A 19,478-nucleotide genomic window follows, 5' to 3' on the forward strand; every position below is an offset into this window, starting at 1 on the left:
GCCAACTCGGCTCCTCCCCGGCGGTGGGGGCGGCCCCGGGCCGGCGGCGGCGGCGGCGCACGCTTCCTGCGGGGCGGCGGCTGAGGCTGAAGCTGGGTCTGGGGCTGAGCAAACGACGCGGAGCCCGAACAGGAACCCGAGCGCAGAGGAGCCCGAGCCGGAGCCGGAGCCGGAGCCTGAGCCGAAGCCGGAGCCGAAGCCGGAGCGCAGCGAAGCCCGAGCCCGAGCCGAAGCGCAGCGGAGCCCAGTCGGGAGCCTGATCCCCCGGAGCCGGGAGCGCGAGCCGAGCCCGCCGCGGCCCCGATCGCGGGCGCTGTAGCCCCCTGCAGCCCCCACGGGCGCCGAGCCGGCCCGCCCTTCCTGCCCGGACTCTCCCCGCGCGCTCCGCCCCGGGCCGCCCCCGGAGGCGCCTCGGGAACAAAGGCGCCGGACCCGCCCCCGGCCCCCAGCCCCTAGCCCCCGCCCCGCCCCGCCGGGCCCCTAGTCTGCAGCCATGAAGCCGGGGCCGCCGCACCGAGCAGGGGCCGGGGCCGGGGCCGGGGCCGGGAGCGGGAGCGGGAGCGGGGCCGGGGCTGGGACCGGCACGGGAGCGGGGGCTGGGGCCGGGGCCCGCGGGATGCTGCTGCCGCCGTTGCTGCTGCTGCTCTTGGCGGGACGCGCCGCCGGGGTGAGTGAGAGATGGGAGACCCCTCCCCAGAGTCCCCTCTCCGTCCTCCAAGTGTCTCCCCTCCCCCCTTTCCGTAATGACTCCCCCTTTTCCCTTCCTCTCGAATCCTCCTCCCCTTCCCCAAATTCTTTCCCTTCCCCCCATCGCAGGTGTCCCCCCACCCCCTCCCCCTCAACCTCTGCCTTTGCCTCCGCCTCCCCTTAGTGCCCCCCTTTCTTGTGTCCACCCTTCTCTCCCCAAGTGACGGCTCCCCAAACTATATCCTCCTCCCTAGCCCCTTCCCCAAATGCCCCTGTCGCCCTCTGTCCAGTTCTCTGTCCCCACTCTTCAAGGCTCCCTTCTCTCCTCTTCAAATATCTGCTTCCTCCTCCGCATGGTTTCTCCCTGACCCTCTCCCCAGCCTTAGTCTCCAGTATCCTTTTCCCTGACTGACCCCTCCCCAGCCAGCTTCCTTCCTTTCCTTCTCCTCCCCTTCTTCTCCCTCTCCTCCTCCTCCTCCGTGCTCTCCCCCTGCTCTTGACCCTTCTCCCACCTTCCCTCCTGCTGTTCCTCAACCCTTCTTCCTTAGGGCCTCCTCCCCATTCCTTCCCATCCCCAGATTAGGGCCTGTCTAACACAGTCCTTTCCTCTGGTCCTCCCTCTCTGCTCCCCTTTAGGCATCTGCTCCAGGTGCTTCTGCTTTTGATGAAGAGGACCATTATGACCCTCATTGGTGCCCCTTTTGTGCCCTCTCTCCAATCCCCTGTGCCCCTCAAATAGAGGCCCTGCTGAGAACTAGACCTCTTCCCTGTTCTAGCCACAGCCCTAGGCTAACCAGTGGGGAGAAGAAGGCTGGTGGGTGTGACCACAGTGTTTGGGGAGAGGGGCATCTGGGCATTGCTGCTGAGGAGAGTATCTCTGAATTATGGGTGTGTCCTGGTATCTGTGCCTCTCTGGTCACTGCCCACTTCAGGTGAACAGAAAACACTGGCCTCCAGGGATTTCTTTGTGTCCTCCTTTGGACAAGCTGGTTGCTCACTCTTTGAGGGTCACCTGTGTGAGGGTGTTGGGGCATATAAGGGTTACTAGGGTCAGATATGAGGGTGATGGTGATGGGCATGTGGGAGATTGGAGAAGATGGGGAGCTAGGCAGGGATGACCCAAGTCTGAGTGATGGTGATTAAGGGGTGTGTGTGTGTGTGTGTGTGTGTGTGTGTGTGTGTGTGAAGGTGACCTGGATGCATGATGGTGAAGGGTGTATGTGTGTAACTGGGCTGTGTGCAAGAGAGTGACGTGAGTATGTAATGTGTATGTATGAGACTCTGTCTCTATGTGAATGAGAGATTGATGGATGGGTGTGTGTGCCGGTGGCTGTATGGGTGACCACGAGGGATGTGTGTATATGTTGGGGACCTCGGTATGTGTAACTGAGGGATGTGTGTATGCTAGTGCTTGATTGCATGTGAGGGGTACCATGATGGGGGGTGTGAGGGAGTTCATAGGACTGTTCGTGTGATTGTGTCATGTGTGTGCACACACATGTGAGCCTGCGGAGCCCAGACTTAGGAGCTTTGTTTAAATACTGATTGGCTGAGCCTGCGTGTGGAGGTACAGGGAGAGGTGGCTGAAAACGTCCTGGGCCATCTCTTCTTTGGGGGTGTGGTAGCCCAAGGTCAGTCCATCAGAAGGGGCTAGAGACCATAGGTCTCTTTGCTGGACTGTATCTGAGTTTTAATAGGGGATGGCTTGGAGCTGTAAGATCGCTCTGGAGCAAAAGTTAAGATCTGTGTTCCCCTCTTCCTCCTCCTGCCTTTCCCCCAATTCCAAAGTTGTGAAATGATTTGGGGGGATGGGGCTGACAGTAGTTGCTGGTGACTAGCGTGCTCATACTTCCTTGGGGAGTAAGGAAGGAGGAGTTGAATGGCCTGGGGGATTAGATCTTGCTGGAGGCTGGGAGGATGGATGTGTGTTGGTGATTGAGTACGTGTGACCACGAGGGATGTGTGTATATGTTGGTGACCTCGATATATGTAACTCTGAGGGGTGTGTGTATGATAGTGTCTGGTTGTCCTGGTGGAACAGGCCCACCCGCATGTGACCGTCCAGATCCTCCTCCCTGGCTCCTAGGGGAGGTCAGGGCCATGGGTGGGAGAGGGGGCAGCAGTAGGAATGATCCTGTACAAATTCGGGGTACCCAGGAGTTTTAGAAGATCCGGGAGCTACTATCCGGAGGGACTAAGCAGGGAAGGTCTCGTATGGGTTTAATCCCTGGAATTCACTCTCCTGTTGGACACTGAGGGGCTCCTGTCATCTCTTATGACATAACTGTGAAATAGGTGGGGCAAGCATTATTAGTAATCTGTGTGGAGAACCGAGACAGCAGGGCACCGTACGGATTGGGCAGAATACTTGAGTCGCAGTCAGGAAGACCTGCCTGACTCATTAGCTGTGGGATCCTAGACAAGGCAGTTAATACCTCCCCAGCCTCGGTTTGCTCATCTCTAAAATAGGGATAGTAATAGCACCCACTTCCCAGGTGGTTCTGAGAATAAATGAGATGATGTTTGGAAAGCCTTTTGCAAACCTTAAATATTAACTATAATGAGGATGATATTCTCAGAGTCAGGAAGCTTGAATTCTATACTTTACTGATCCAGAGCAAAATCTTTTCCCTTTCCAATTCAGTTTGCTACAGTAAGTATTATGGAGCGCTTCCTCTGTGAGTTGCTGGGACATCCAGTATTTAATAATTCGGGGAAGAAATGTGTTATAGGGAAGTGTTGGGTTTGGAGTCAGATCTTGAATTCCAGTCCCACCCTTGTAACTTATTAGCTGTATGAAGTCTCATTAGCTCTGTGGGCTTCTATCTATAAAATGAGGAGATTGGGTAAGGTGATCCCTAAGTTTCTTCGAAGCTCTAAATTTATGACCTCTAGAGGCATCAGGGAAGGTTTCTCACTGAAGGGGGATCTAAACTGTCCCTTAAAAGAAGGTAGGGATTCTCAGCTGAGAGAGAGCCTTATTTCTTCAACTAGTAAAAATAAATAATACTTACTGGGATTGCTCGGTGGTGTGTGGTAGTGGATAGAGCACCAGGTCTTGAGTTCAAATCTGTCTCATACTTAATAGCAAGTCAGTTAACCCTGTTTTGCCTCAGTTTCCTCATCTGTAAAATGATCTGGAGAAGGAAATGGCAAGCCCCTCCAAAGTATCTTTGACCAAAAAAAAAACCCCTAAGTGGGGTCACTAAGACTCAGGACTGAACCTAACAAAAAAAATTGTTAGGCAGAAAAAGGGGAAGAAGTTTGAGAAGGGCTAACAAATATTTGCATTCCCTTCCTAGAAGGACACTTTATACATATGAAGGTACTTTGAGTGTGTTGTCTCCCTATTTCATAGATGGAAAGGATTTAAGATGGGACTAACAGAGAAGGAGCAGGGCTTGGTTTTCCCCCGGGATGCAGATAAGCTTGTATAAGAGGAGTAAGCCACAGGTAGGATTGATATTTGCTTGCAAAAGCACCTTAGCTCAGAGAAAGCTGTGGAATGAATCCTTTCCTTGGGCTTCGTTTAAAGCCAGCGTGTGGTTCGTATTGATTAGATTTAGGGACAGGCTTGCTGGGAGCGTGAGGAGCTGGATAACTCCTCTGTGCTCCTGGAAGTGGAAGGAGGTCCCTGAGCTGCCCAGGTTCGTTGTGGTCTCCTACCTGCCTTGGAGGATTGCACTCAGTGATGAGGGATAGGAAGTTAGAATCATTGCATCATAGTCTTAGACTGGGAAGGGAGCTGAGAGATCTCACCAATAGAGGAACCTTTTCTATAGTATCACAGAAAATTGGTTAGCCAATCAACTTGTATTTATTAAGTGCCTGCTGTGTGCCAGGCACCGTGTTTAGCAATAGGGATACGAAGGCAGAAGCTGAGTTTCTGCTCTTGATCTTAGTTTAATGATCATTCTGGCTGTGCTTGAACATCCCAGTGACAGGAAGCTCATTACTTTACAAAACAGACAATTCCATTGTTACATAGTTATGATTCAGAAAAGGACTGAGGTGGGAAGGGAGGATTGGTGAATCAGTGGATAGTTCATAAAGAAATGTTCACAGGATCACAATATTAGGGCTGGAAGGGATACGAGGGTACAGTAAATTAGAATTATGGACCCATTAAATCATAGATTTAGAGATGGAGTAGAACTCAAAGGTCACCTAGTCTCCAGCTTCTTAAACTGTGGGTCATGACCCATATGGGGTCTTGTAACTGAATGTGGGGAGTTGGGAAATGATGATAATTTATTATCAGTAAATGTGTGATTTTTATACCTATTTTGTAGACCTCTATACTTTGGTTCGTGTAAAAATTTGTTAGGCAGAAAAAGGGGTCGAAAGTGGAAGAAGTTTTAAGAAGTCCTGCTCTAGTCCAATCCCTTCACTTTGCCAATGAGAAAACTCAGGTTTGCATCCTCACCACCCAGGTGATTGTAAGCCGCTCAGTTGGGGGTTTGAACCTAGTGCTCGGTCTTCTTTCTGGCATAGTACCTTACACTGACTTCCCTCACAGAGAGTATTGTCGGAGCTGGAAAGGGCCTCCAAAGTCATCTCATTTTACAGAGGAATAGGAGACCCAGATAAGTGAAGTGACTGGTCAGAGGTCACCCAGGCGGGAAGCAGGAGATCTGGGATTTCTGGGACCAGCAGTGGGCTCACCAACCGGTTGGCCAGGAAGTTAGATCAAGGCCAGTCTGGGGATAATAGCTCTCCAGTCCAACAGGCTAGCTCCTCACTCTCCAAAGTGTGAATATCAAAGCTATAAACACACGGAGAGATACCAGGCAACATATTCTAAGTGCTAAAGATGGGAGAGGGAGAGGAGGAGGGAAGGAAGGACAACACTGAGATATGGTACTGGGGGGAAGGAGGGAGGGAAAGAGGGGAAGAGACAGAGACACAGAGGCATAGAGACAGGGAGAAAAAGGGAGAGAGACACAGAGATAGAAACAGAGAGACAGAGACAGAGAGTGTGAAATAGGAGAGACAAAGAGATAAGAGAGAAACAGAGATAGAAGGACACAGCCAGAGAGAGACAGAGGGAGAAAGAGGGAGAGACAGACAGAAACAGAGAGACATACAGAGACAGAGATAAGAGATACACAGAGATAGAAAGAGATGAGACAGAAAGAGAGACATAGACACACACACACACAGACAGAGCAAACTGGATTTGGAGTCAGTTGACTGACTTAAATCCTGATGTGGGGCAAATCCCTTCCCTCTGGGCCTTAGTTTCTTCATCTGTAAAATAAAGGTTGGGCTTGGCTGGCCTTTGAGAGATCAGGCTGGTCAAGGAAAACTTCCTAGGAATGAGAAGGATACATCAGCTGAAGCTAGCCAGAGATGAAGGGGGAAGGGCTCACAGCTACAAGGGATCCTAGAAGCCATCTAATAATCCAGTTTCTTTCTCCCTATAGATTAGGAAACTGAGTCCCAGCTTTGGGAAAAGGACTTATCTAAGGTCACCCCATCTTAGGACCGGGACCCAGGTCTTTTCAGACCAGCTCTGAGGCATTGTGCTAGAAGCGACAGAATTCTGGTTGTGTAGTCTGCAAAACCCTGTTTTAAATACTAATTCTAAGACCACATGACACTGGGCAGATCCCTGCCTCTCAGAGCCTTTGTCCTACTTTGTGAAAAGAAGGGGGCTTGACCAGATGACCTTTAAGATGCTTTCTGCCTCCCTGCGATTCTTTGATTTCACCACTCCATCTGCATCCTCCCTGCAGCCCTTGTTCACATCCTGCCTGAATGCTTGAATTCTGGAGGCACTTAGAGAGGGGCTGGACTACTGGCCCCTAAGGTCCTTCCCAGCATGCATTTTCTGTGGTAGAGCTAGCCACTGAAAGGTGGAGAACCAATGAGTTCTTCATCACTTGGAGGTGTATTTTTGGAAGAAGTTCCATTACTTCTTGGATGTTTTAGAGAGGATTCATAGTTTAGGTATGGGGAGGGTGATAGCTCTTACACTTCTAAGATTCTGTGTTTGAACATTTTGAGTTCTAAGGGCCCTCCCAGCTCTGACATCCTCTGTTCTAAGGCCCTCCCAGCTCTGACATTTTGGGTTCTAAGGGCCCCCCAGCTCTGACATCCCATGTTTTAAGAGCCCTCCCAGCTATGACATCCTGTGTTCAAAGGACCCTCCCAGTTCTGATATTCTGTGTTCTAAGGGCCCTCCCAGTTCTGATATTCTGTGTTCTAAGGGCCCTCCAGCTCTGATATTCTGTGTTCTAAGGGCCCTCCCAGCTCTGATATTCTATGTTCTAAGGACCCTCCCAGTTCTGATATTCTGTGTTCTAAGGGCCCTTCCGGCTCTGATATTCTGTGTTCTAAGGGCCCTTCCGGCTCTGATATTCTGTGTTCTAAGGACCCTTCTAGTTCTGATATTCTGTGTTCTAAGGGCCCTCCCAGCTCTGATATTCTATGTTCTAAGGACCCTCCCAGTTCTGATATTCTGTGTTTTAAGGACCCTCCCAGCTCTGATATTCTGTGTTTTAAGGACCCTCCCGGCTCTGATATTCTGTGTTCTAAGGGCCCTTCCGGCTCTGATATTCTGTGTTCTAAGGGCCCTTCCGGCTCTGATATTCTGTGTTCTAAGGACCCTTCCAGCTCTGACATTCTATATTTTTCAAGGCCTCTTCTAAGTCGACAGTCGAGGTGACAGTCTTTTTATCTTTTAAAATATCTCCAACTTCTGACAGTTTGTGTTCTAAGATTCCTTCAAGCTCAGTGTTCTATGTTCTGTGGTCCCCTCCCAACTCAGATTTTCCATGTCCCAGCTTTGATAATTATTCTAAGGCCTTTTCTAGGTCTGATGATCTTTTATCTCTTCAAGTCCTCCCCAGCTCAGATTTTCTCTATTCCAACGGCTCTCTCAGAGCTCTGACTTTCTGTATTTTAAGATTCCTAAGTTTTTTTCTGTGTCTACACACATTCCACTTGTCCTACAAAATCCAACAGCCCATTTATTTCTTGTTTGCTTGCTTGGTCTCTCTGTCAGACCGCTGTCTCCCAATGAGGTGAGAACTGCGGGATGTCAGGTCTCCATCCTTTCTCAGGACTCACCCAGCACCCTCGGAGTGAGTCACTGAGAGCTCTGTGGGATGGGAAACTTTTGGCTCTTGCTCTGGAAAAAGCTGGTAGTTGATGTGTGTATATATGTGTGAATGAATGCTGGGTTGTGTTTGGGAGCCAACCTGTGGGAGGGAAAGGGGTCTTTGAGTTCTGGATCTGGCCTATCTTTGCTGCGAGTTCGCTCTGGGCCTCTGGATCCCTTTGAACTACAAAATCTTCTTTCCCTCTGGGGTTCCCAAGACCGTTGCACCCCTCAACCCTCTGATGTCCAGATTAGGGGGCTTGAACCTCATGAATTACTGAGGACTCATACTGAGGACTCATTCTTGGTACCCATGGATTAAGGGGCTGCTTTTAGAGGGGATAAAGGGAAGACAGGCACTAGTCTGGGCCCCTCTCTGGGTTCTAGAGGGTGTATAAAGTCCCCAGAGCTTGAGTGGGAGCATCTCCAGTTGCTGTAATTCCTATTCTCCTTTTTTCTTTAAAAGCTTTTATAATTTTAACCACAACCTATTTTTCTTTCAAAAACCTTTTTTATTGATGCTTTAAAAATATCACTGCCTGAATTATGACTTTTCACAACCCTTTTGCCTCCCTGGCAAAAACCCTGGCAAAAAAATCTTAACAGATAAGTACTGTCAGATGAAACAAATCCTTATGTCTGAAAATGTATACCACATTCTGCACCTGTAGTCTACCACCTTTGAGGAGCAAAGAGCTTGAAAGACATTTCACCATCAAACTTCTTCCTGGTCAATGTATCGATCAGAATTTTGAAGTCTTTCAATTTCCAACCTCTCTTTCTTCCTGTTCTTCTCCCTCATGTACTCTTGTGTTCGAGCCCAAACTGGCCTGCTTGTCTACAGTATAAACAACATTCCTTCCCCTGCCTCCATGTTTTGTTCTCGGAATGCTCCCCCACTTCCCCTCTGCTTCTTGGAAGCTTCTCCCTGGCTTTCTTCAAGGTCCGTCTCAAGTGCCACCTCCTATAGGAAGCCTTTCCTGATTTCCCTCAGAAATCAGCAATTTCTACCATTCCTCCCTTGCCCTTATTTTGTACTGGTTTTGTCTAAATCATGTATGTTTATTTCTCTGTGTACATGCTATGGAGCGTCTTCATTAGTTCCTTGAGGGCACGGACATTTCATTTTTGTATGCTTGGCACACAATAGGTGCTCAATATGTGCTTATTTATTAAATATTGAATGGAAGATGAGCTGGAAACTTGGATCTGTTATTATTATAGAAGGACTCAAAACAAGTTTCCATTGATCCCAAAGTCAAGCTTACTTTGGCTCTGACAGTATTGTCCAGGGCTCTCTGCCCTGGTTCCCCCACCCCGCCCCAATTCCTGTCCCAACGTTAAATATTTATTGAGTGTCTGCTGTATGGCGTGCTCCAGGCCAAGGAAGATATTGGCACTATATTCAGGGAGCTTGTAGTCTGCCTGGGGAGCCGATATGCAAGACGGTGACATAAGGTACAAGGACAAAAAGTAATCTTTAGATTCCTCATGAGGAACAAAACTGGAGAAGGATGGACGGGGCCTCCTGACTGTTCCTTCCTGAGGGCCAGAGAAGTGGGGACAAGCAGGCCCTTTAGAGACCAGCCAGGCCATCCCCCTGCATCCAGGCAGGATGGTTCCCTAGTCAGCATTTCAGACTGGCTTCAGTTTCCTGCTTCAGGTCAGCCCAGGAGGTGCAGCTGGGGCTGCTGGTGCTGGTGTGCAGTTAAATCAGCCTGGGTTCTAGCTGCATCTAGCTGAGTGCTGGGGAAGGCAGGGAAGGGAACGAGATGGGCCAAAATGGTTAGAGTAGGCTCTTGGAGGGATTGGAGGTGAGGTGGGACAGAAAGTGGCTGGCAGAATAGCTTGAGCAAAGTGTGTGTGTGTGTGTGTGTGTGTGTGTGTGTGATTGGGAGGCTGGTTTGACTGGAGTTCTGCATTTGAGTAGGAGGAAGAGAATTGGAAAAGGAAGTTGCAGAGAATTTCAGAGATGGAAGTGACCTTAGAACACAGAGCTGGGAGGGCCCTTAGAACCCGGGATGTCAGAGCTGGGAGGGCCCTTAGAACCTGGGAGGTTAGAGCTGGGAGGGTTCTTAGAACCCCTAATTTTATAGGGTTTTATGCTCTAGAGTGGGAAGGACCTTTCTAAGCCACTGAGTCAAGTCCTCTCATTTTGAATGTGAGGAAACAGGGCTGAGCCTGTGGGGCTATAAAGGGCTCCTTATGTGAGCCTGAGGAGCTTGGACTCCATCCTCGGAGGTGCCTTAGCAGGGGAAGGGGCTGTTCTGGGGGCAGCCTTTGGGAGGGCTCGCTAGGATCCTGGGTAGGTCTGGACTTGCCCTTTCTGCTGCAGGGAGCAGTCAGAGGCCGAGACCCAAGCCACATCTGAGTCCTGCTCTGAGCCCGGCGCCACATGGCCGGGTGGGTGGGGGGTCTGTGGTCTGATGCTCCACTGCCACCTGAGCTCCGGGCTTTCACCCAGAGGTTCTCTTCCCTCTAATTACATGTCTAGAAATGGCTACCCTGGGCCACCCCACACGGGGGAAGGGAATGGTGGGGGGAGGGCACCGGGACCCCAGGCTAGACTGGCTTTAGCGCTACCTCTGGGACGGGGGGCTGCGATCACACAGGAGGGAGTCTGGGACTTTGCTGGGAATCGGGATGAGAGGGGCCGGTCTCTCCCTTGGGAATTTGGCATTTAACGTTCCTTTTAATCCCTTGATGTCGTTCCCCAGAGCTCACCTCTCTCCCTTGTAGCTCCAGCAGCCCCTCTCTGCCCCCTCCCCCACGGGGCCTTGCTGCTTTAGGCCGGGGAAGCTTCCCCCCTTGCAGCTTCACCCCCATAACATTCCTCCCCACATTCTTGGGCTCCACCGTTTGAACAATGTTCTCTCTACATTCTCCCTCTCTCTGGCAGAGAAGCTTCCACCCCCCACATTCCCAGACCTTCCCACAGGGAAAGAGGGCCCCCAGCTTCTCAGGCCCTCCCACACGGAAAATGACCTCTCCTCACACAGCAGCCCCCCTCACCCACTTCCATGTGCCTCCCCTCACTTCCCGTCATTATCCTTACCCAGACCCCTCCTCATTTATAGCATCACCCACGAGGGCCAGCAACATGACCCAGTGGGTTGGAGGTGAGACTTGGGAGTCAGGAAGTCTTGTGTTCAAATCCTGCCTCTGATTCTGAGAGGGTCTTTGGGCCTGGACGGAATGTTCAATATAAGGCTTTAAACCATCCGAGCTTTAGGTTAATCATATGTAGAAAGAGGATAATAATACTCACAGTGTCTACCCACCCGAGGTGTTGGGAGGATAAAATGAGATACTGTTAAAATGCTCCGTGAACTTTGACGGGCTCTAGAAACGTCTGCCTTTTTTCAGCAAGAGGCAATGTGGCCTGGGAGAGTTAGTGGGCCCTCGGGGTCACATCTCAGCTTTGCTGCCAGTGGTGTGGGGAACTTTGTCACCTCCCGTGTTCTCCTTTCTAATATGGAGATAATAAGGTTAATACTTGGCTCACAGGGTTCTTACGGCTCAATCAGTCAACCAGGATTTATAAGCACCTACTATGTGCCAGGCACTGTACTATAAGCACCTACTATGTGCCAGGCACTGTATTAGGTTTTGGGACATGCATGTTAATCAGAAAACATTTATAAGGCTTCTACTGTATGTCAATCATTGTGCTAGGTTTTGGGGGCTACATATTAATCCCCAGGGATTTGTAAGACACCTACTGTGTTCCAGGGTCTGTGCTTGGTTTGGGGTGATACATATTAATCAGGAAGCATTTATAAGTTTCCTACTATTTGTCAATCATTGTGGTAGGTTTTGGGGGATGTGTATTAATCAGCAAGTATTTATAAGGCACCTGCTGTATGTCAGTCATTATTCTGGGAAGAGACATAGCATAAATCCTACTCTGTACTAAGTTTGGAGGATACGTATCAATTAGCAAGCATTTTTGGGGTGCCTACTATAGGGCACTGTGCTGGAAATGAGTATAGAACATCTTCTGTGTGCTAAGTTTGGGCGATACGTTAATCAGCAAGCATTTATAAGGCACCTAATGTATGTCTGACACTGTGCCGGGGAGATATGGAACGTGTCCTACTATGTGCTAGGTTGAGGGATTCATATTAATCAGCACACATAAGGTGCCTACTGTGTGTCAGGGGTGAGGATGTTCCTTACAGTCCTTCCAGGACTTTTATTTTAACAGATAGAGCTCAGTTGTTGTTTAGTCATTCTTTGTGTCTGACTATCAGTGACTCCCTTTGGGTTTGGTTTTTGGCGGAGATACTGGAGTGGTTTTGCCATTTCCTTTTCCAATATGACATGACAATATGCAATGCATAAATAGATGCAGAATATATATATATAAAATAAATTCAAGTGAGAAAATTGTCAAGTCCTTTGCAACCTTAAAGCCTGAGATGAATGTCACTTTTTGTTACTGCAATCATTTTACCACCAGCCTCACATTTTCTGCCCCTCTTCTTACTGATATTTCATGGACTATAGGAGTAATAGTAGTATTAGTAATATTAGTAGTAGTGTTACTGCCATCACTCCTATAGCCCACGGAATGGTGGTAGTAGTAGTGATGGTGGCAATGGTGGTAGTAGGAGTATAAAACATTTATAAAGCTCCTACTATGTGCCCGGCACTGTACTAAATGCTTTACAGCTATTCTCTCACTTGATCCTCACAACAGCCCTGGGAGGTAGGTACTAATATTATCCCCATTTTTGGATGAGGAAACTGAGGCAAGCAGAGTTTTAAGTACTTGCCCAGGGTCACGTGTCTGAACTCGAGTCTTCCTTGTTCCAAAACCGCTGTCACTGAAATGCCTGGTTATTTTTAAGAGTCAGGATAGGGAGTGGGAGTGGGGAAAGTGGAGGTGCTTCCTGTAGGACCCCGGGACTCCTGAAGACGTTACAACTTTTAGTATTATCTTCCCATGAGCCTGGGGATGAGCTGGGTGTAAAACTATGACAGGCCAGACCTAGGTTCTACAGAACGAAGTCTCGCTGACTTCTGAGATGGAGGGTACGCTCTGTTGGGGTATCTTCTTCCCACGGGCCTATGGGTACCCTATATGATAAGCATGTAGATTTAGGGCCAGAAGGGATCTTGGAGACCTTTCATTCTATAGAGGGAGAAACCGAGGCACAGAGAATGCATTTGTTTAGGATCCCCCAGAAAGATACCCCAGTATCCGGGGTGGGATTGGCCCCCAGATACTCCCCCTGTCTGCTTCTCCTGGACTACCCATCCTCAAAATATCTGGGTAACTGCCTGCAGCCAGGAGACTAAACTAGTAACTTCTTAGAAGCTTGAAGAAAGCGCCTTTATTATCTTCTAGGTCATCCCTCTGTAGTCTCGAGTTGAAGTGGAGGGGAGAGGGAAGGGGGACATCTTTGGATGTTTGGCTTCCCCTATGTCAACCCCACTTTTCCATTCCTGACCCTCTTAATTACACTCAGAACCTAAAGATAGCATGCTGGGATTATTGGGAGGGGGGTGGGGAAGCCCCTCCCAACAGGAGAACCAGCTGTGTGCATCCCTTTAGGGGAGAGAGCCCACAGGGCCGGTCCCTTCCTCCGAACCTATAAATATCTCCCAATGTTCCCACATTCCTGTTCTTCCCTCAACCGAGAGGCTAAGAGAGAATGGCCTGAAACACGGCCTTCTGTAGGACGGGAGGCGGGGCCTGGTCTTGACCATCAGGGACCTAATCATAGACTATTGGAAAACCACAGGCCCAAGGGATGCTGGGGCCGGTCTGCTCGCTGGACCACAAATGTCAAGGAAAAACAGCTACCACATTAAGGTCTCAGTGAGCACCTCCCACACAGTAACCCCTGTACGTAGACAAAGAATTACACAGAAGGAAACCGAGGCTCAGCGATGTGATTCGCCCATTGGTCCCACAGCCAGTATTTTTAGAGAAAGTGTTTGAGCCCAGGTTTCCTGAAGCTGACCACTGCTTTTTGGGGGGCACTAGAAAATCTCTGTCCCCAGAGATCGGGGGCCTTAGTTTTCTTCCCTGAAGTTGCTTTTGGCTTGATTTTTCACCCAGGACAATCAGGGAAGAGAGAGCATTAGTTTGAAGGCCCTCTCCTCCTCAGCTTCAGTCTTTCTGGCCCGGGGTGATGTTTGAGACCCTGGTCCCTTCTTCATTGCCTGAACTGGTTGGGCACCCCAGGCTCCCCTATCTCCCTTCCTGAGCCTTTGGCCCGACTGCCAGGCTGGGCCTTAATGAGGGTAATTTAAAAGCAATCAGCTAGGGCGGGAGGGATGTGGAAAATCTAATTGCAAAGCTCTACATAATAGAGATTCTCAGCTTCACATGCAATCCTCCCTCCCTTCTCCTCTACCACGTGTATGGAAATGATCATTTTATTTGGTGTTTATTAAGTCTAAAAAAATAAAAATAAAAATTCAGTATAAAGTCATTGCAACAAGCTGATTGCCGATTCAATTGAGGCTGCCAGGGGGCCAGTGAGTGGTTTTTTCTTTCTAGCCTCTCCTCCCCTCCTCAAGCCTGATTAACTGATTCTAGGGGTAGAATGGTGCAGTGTGGGGGCTGGGTAGAAGCAGGGCTCTGGTCCTGGGGGAATTCAAAGCTGCTCTGCTTCCCTTTGGAAACACGGAGGGAATGGGCCATGGCCAGCTTGGGAGCTCTCCCCACCCTAGTCTGTCTTCCATTCAGCTACCAACGTGATCTTCCTGCAGTAACCCGAGTGCATCCTCTCCCTACTCACCAAACTCTGATGGCTCCCTATTAGCAGCAGCATCAAATAAAAAATCCCCTGGCTTTTAAAGCCCGCTTTTCACAATCTGTACACTCTGGGATCCAGTGACATCAGCCTCCTTGCTGTTCTTCACCCAAGATCCTCCACCTCCAGACTCCGGGCATTGGGACTGGTTTTCCCGGGGTCTGGAACTCTCTCCCACCTTGACTCTGCCCCTGACTGCCCCGACTTCCTTCAGGTGTCAGCAGAAGTCCCCCTCTCTCCTCATCTCCTATAATACTAGTCTCTTCTTGTCAGGATTACTTCCAATTTATAGTCCTACTCCCACTCCCACCCATCCACTCACACTCTCTGTATATATAATATACATAATATGTGATATATATACATACAACATAGTGACTATAACAATAATGATACATAGATTTATATTGGTATGTACATAATCTGAGATTACTTTTAATTTATCATATACATATACATATATGATATACATACACATGATTGATATATTTATATATAATCACATAATGCTACATATATGTACACACAAACAACATAAATATATACATACTATGCACATATATCAGATTATTTTATGTAAATGCATGATATATAATGTGAAATATATACAATAACCATGTATATATCACATATAAATAAATAAATAAATAAATTATGTGTATATATGCACATCCATCTATCTGTCTAGCTGTCCATCTCTATCTACCTCTACCTATCTTCATCTATAGCATACAATCTCTTTGGGATTGTTTTCGATTTATTTTACATATATACATATATGTATATATATACACACATGCATATTTTGGAGAAGGAAATAACAAACCCCTCCAATATCTTTGCCAAGCAAACCCTATACAGGGTCAGTGTGTGACTGAACAATACTATGATATATGTGTATATAATCATATAACATGTATGTGTGTACACATAAATACACATAACCATTTACATGCTATGTGTATGTGTGTGGATGTTATGTATAGTTCTTTATATTGTCTCATTTGAATAAGAGCTCCTTTAGAAAGTTCTTTGGGATCCTCTGTCGAAGGGCATTCAGAGCAAGGAGGGGAAGGGATGAGCATACACTCACTCCTAGACTTCGAGTTGGAAGGCACCTCAGAGGGCATCTGACCCGGACTCCTGCTTGAACCTAAATCTTCACCACCCAGCCTTTATTTGACCACTTCCAAGAAGGGGAACCCACCACTCCTTGAAGGAGCCCACATTTGGACAGTGTGAACTGTTAGGAAGTTCTTCATGACATTAAGAAACCCCCCTTTGTTACCAATGCTTCAAGTTCTGGCCTCAGAAGCTGGGAAGACCAGTCTGAATCCCCTCGATCCAGAACGTGACAGCAGGGTCTGGTGCCCAACAAGATGAAAGGCTGGAGGTCGAACGTCCTTTTGTATTGGACAGATCTTCAGATATTTGAAGGTAGCTCCGCCGGCCTCTCTGAAGCTCAGCTCATCTCTTTCCTGGTTAAGCATCCCCAGTCTTTTCAGCCAGCCCTCCTGGTCTCCTTCCTTACTGTCCCAGCTAGCCCTGTTTTCCAGCTTCTGCGACTTTCTCAACAGGCGTTTCTTAGAGTGCAACATAGTATTCTACATGATGACTTGCCTTCATCCTTCATTTGGAACATTGTTTTTATTAATACTTCTCTGATGAAGTTAGCTTTTGTGCTTCTCTGCTCCATCATTGACTCAATGGGCTTGTGGCTCTCGGGTTTTTTTCCCTCATATGAGCCATTGTCTAGCTGTGCTCCCTCCTCCCCCCCCCCCACCCCTTTTAATATGTTACATAGTGGATACTTTGAATCCACCTGTTTGGTTGATCCAACTTTGTGATCCCATTTGAGGTTTTCTTGACAAAGATACTGATGTGGGGGGCAGCTAAGTGGTGCAGTGGATAGAGAACTAGCCCTGAAGTCAGGAGGAGGACGTGAGTTTAAATGTGGTCTCAGACACTTAACGCTTCTGGCTGTGTGACCCTGGGCAAGTCACTTAGCCCCAATTGCCCCAGCAAAAACAAACAAACAGAAAAGATACTGAAATGGTTTGGCATTTCCTTCTCCAGCTTATTTTACAAATGAGGAAACTGAGGCAAACAGAGTAAATATGGTCTATATAAATTCCCAGGGTGACACAGTAAGTGTTTGAAGCTGGATTTGAACTCATATTTTCCTGACTCCAGGTCAGGCACACTATGTGCTTTGTTATCACCTAATGGCCCCTTAAATGCCATAGAAGAGGAGAAAAGGAGATTGCTCCCTATAGATGCAATCAGTGCAAAACTCAGTATCAGGAATACCCGAGTTCAAATCTAACTGTAGTTATTTAGCAAATTTAACTTTTCTGTCTCAGTTTCCTCATCTATAAAAGGGGGATGAGAACATCATGCATCTTATATTATAATGAGATTCAAGTGAGATTATATATGCCAAAGAACTTATAAAACTAGAAGTGCTATGTGAATGCTAGTTCTTATCATTAGCCATTGATTAGTATTAGAATCATAGAATGTTTGAGCTTGGGAGGGTCCTTAGAATCCAGAATGTCAAAGCTAGGATGGCCCTTAAAACATAGATTGTCAGAGCTGGGAGGGCTCTTACAACACAGACTGTCAGAGCTGGGAGGGCCCTTAGAACCCGGAATGTCAGAGCTGGGAGGGCCCTTAGAACCCGGGAGGTCAGAGCTGGGAGGGCCCTTAGAACCCGGTAGGTGAGAGCTGGGAGGGCCCTTAGAACCCAGGAGGTCAGAGCTGGGAGGGCCCTTAGAACCCAGGATGTCAGAGCTGGGAGGGCCCTTAGAACCCAGGATGTCAGAGCTGGGAGGGCTCTTACAACACAGACTGTCAGAGCTGGGAGGGCCCTTAGAACCTGGAATGTCAGAGCTGGGAGGGCCCTTAGAACACAGAATGTCAGAGCTGGGAGGGCCCTTAGAACACAGGATGTCAGAACATAGAATATCATAGATAGAATTTCAAAAAGCATTTTACCCATACCTTTTCATTTGACAGCTGAGTTATTTGAGAAGGGAAAAAGGGACTTATACAAGATGGCTCAGTGAGAGAGCTGGGATTAGGACTCAGGTTTCTTGATTCCCAGTCTGGAGCATTTAAGGAAGCCTCTTTCATCACCTGGAGCAGATCAGGCCTGAGCTCAGTAGGATTTGGGTAGAAGCCTAAAAAAGCCTGGGGTGGGAATGGGAGGGGTAAGCAGGAATTTGTATGAGCTCTTAGGAATGGCCCAGCACCTGACATGAGCTATAGGAAAGCTCATCTCTCTCTCTCTCTCTCTCTCTCTCTCTCTCTCTCTCTCTCTCTCTCTCTCTCTCTCTCTCTCTCGGGAGTCAAGGCCCACAAAGGAGATTTCTCCACGGAAGCCTTTGTGTGTGGGAGGGGCAAGAATGTTGGGGGGAGGCAGGACCCGCCAGGGCTTGGAATTTGTCATCCTCCTGTCTTCCCACCACCTGTTGGACCTCGCTAGAATTCGGCCTTTATTCACTGTGGAACATGGAGTACTAGCACTGAGAGTGGGCTGTGGGGTATACAGACAAATAAATAAGCTGTGGTGTTAGTCCCCGGGGAGCTCCCGGTACGCCATAAAGTAGAAGGATGAGACCTCTCCCTGTGCCATGGGGCACTCCGGGGCCCAAGCACACCGTGACTTCATTGCTCCTGGGACAGGGCAGGCTTGGTGACACTGCCATTACATCATGCTGTGTTTTCACAGCTTCTCCTCAGTGCCCACACTCGGGATGCCCTTTGCTCTCCATGCTCCCTGCACCTTCTGCTTCCTTCTAGGCCTGGTGCAAATTCCCCCCTCCCCCCTCCAAAGCCTTTCCTAACTGTTCCAGTCTTCTCCTCTGTCTCCATTCTGGGCCACTAACACCGACTATGGGTAATTCCCTGGAGCTGGGACTGCCTTTTACTTCTTGTTTTATTATTTGCCAAGAATTGTGTCTTGCACAGAATATATGCTCAATCGGTATTCCTTTATTTTCCATTGTTTTTCCCTTCACTGATTCCTTCTTCCTTTTTCCTCTCCCTTCTCTTTCTCCTCCTTTTCCTGCCTGCTTCACTTTTCCTTTCTTTTATCTTCTCTCTTCTTCCTCTCTTTTCCTTCTCCCTCTTCCTTTCATCTCCCCTTTCCCTTCTTTTTTCTTTTCTTTTCTTTTCTTTTTTTTTTTTGCTGAGGCAATTGGGGTTAAGTGACTTACCCAGGGTCTCACAGCTAGGAAGTAGTAAGTGTCTGAGACCAAATTTGAACTCGGGCCCTCCTGACTTCAAGGCTGGTACTCTATCCACTATGCCACCTAGCTGCCCTTCTCCTTTTTTCCTCTCACCTCCTTCTTTCTCCCTTCTCTTTGTCTCTTTTCCTTTTTCCCTTCTCCTTCCTTTCTCCATCTCTTTCCACTTCCCCTTTCTCGTCTCCATTCTTCCTCATTTTCTTTTTTCCTCCTGCTTCTTCTCTCCTTCCTTCTTCCTCTTCCTTCTTTCCTCTTACCTCCTTTTCCTCTTTCCCCTTTCCCTCTCCCTCTCTCTTCCCTTTTCCTCTCATTTCCTTTCACCTTCTTGCTTTTACCTCCTCCCTCCCTTCTTCCCTCTTCCTTTCACATCCCCTCTTCCTCTCTCCTCCCTTTTCCTTTCATCTCCTCTTTCCCCTTTCCCTCCCTCCTCTCCCCTTTTCCTTGCCCCCTCCTATTCCTTTTTTTCCCTTTCCTCTTTCACTATCTCTTCCTCCTTCCCAACTCATTTTCTTGTTTTCCTTCTCCCTCTTATTCCTCTCTCATCAATTTCAATTCAACAGATCCACTAAATTTATATTAAGTACATTGTGTCCTGTGCTAATTGTCGTGAATCTGAAGATAAAAATGTCTTTAATGTCTTAGACTCTTCTAGTCTAGTGGGTGAGG

The 19,478-nt window shown here is 48.3% G+C and overlaps 1 protein-coding gene across 1 annotated transcript in view; it reads left to right on the top strand.

Annotated features, from left to right (window-relative positions):
- Nucleotides 1-478: 478 nt before the first annotated feature.
- SDC3 (syndecan 3) overlaps nucleotides 479-19,478 on the top strand; it is a 75,640-nt gene continuing 56,640 nt past the window's right edge. Inside the window, exon 1 of the mRNA XM_051987995.1 lies at nucleotides 479-667. Within this exon, the coding sequence (XP_051843955.1) occupies nucleotides 494-667 (174 nt within the window). The 5' untranslated portion in view covers nucleotides 479-493. The remainder of the gene's footprint in view (nucleotides 668-19,478) is intronic.

Source organism: Antechinus flavipes, chromosome 3 (assembly GCF_016432865.1).
Source record: "Antechinus flavipes isolate AdamAnt ecotype Samford, QLD, Australia chromosome 3, AdamAnt_v2, whole genome shotgun sequence".
Lineage (NCBI taxonomy): Eukaryota > Metazoa > Chordata > Mammalia > Dasyuromorphia > Dasyuridae > Antechinus > Antechinus flavipes.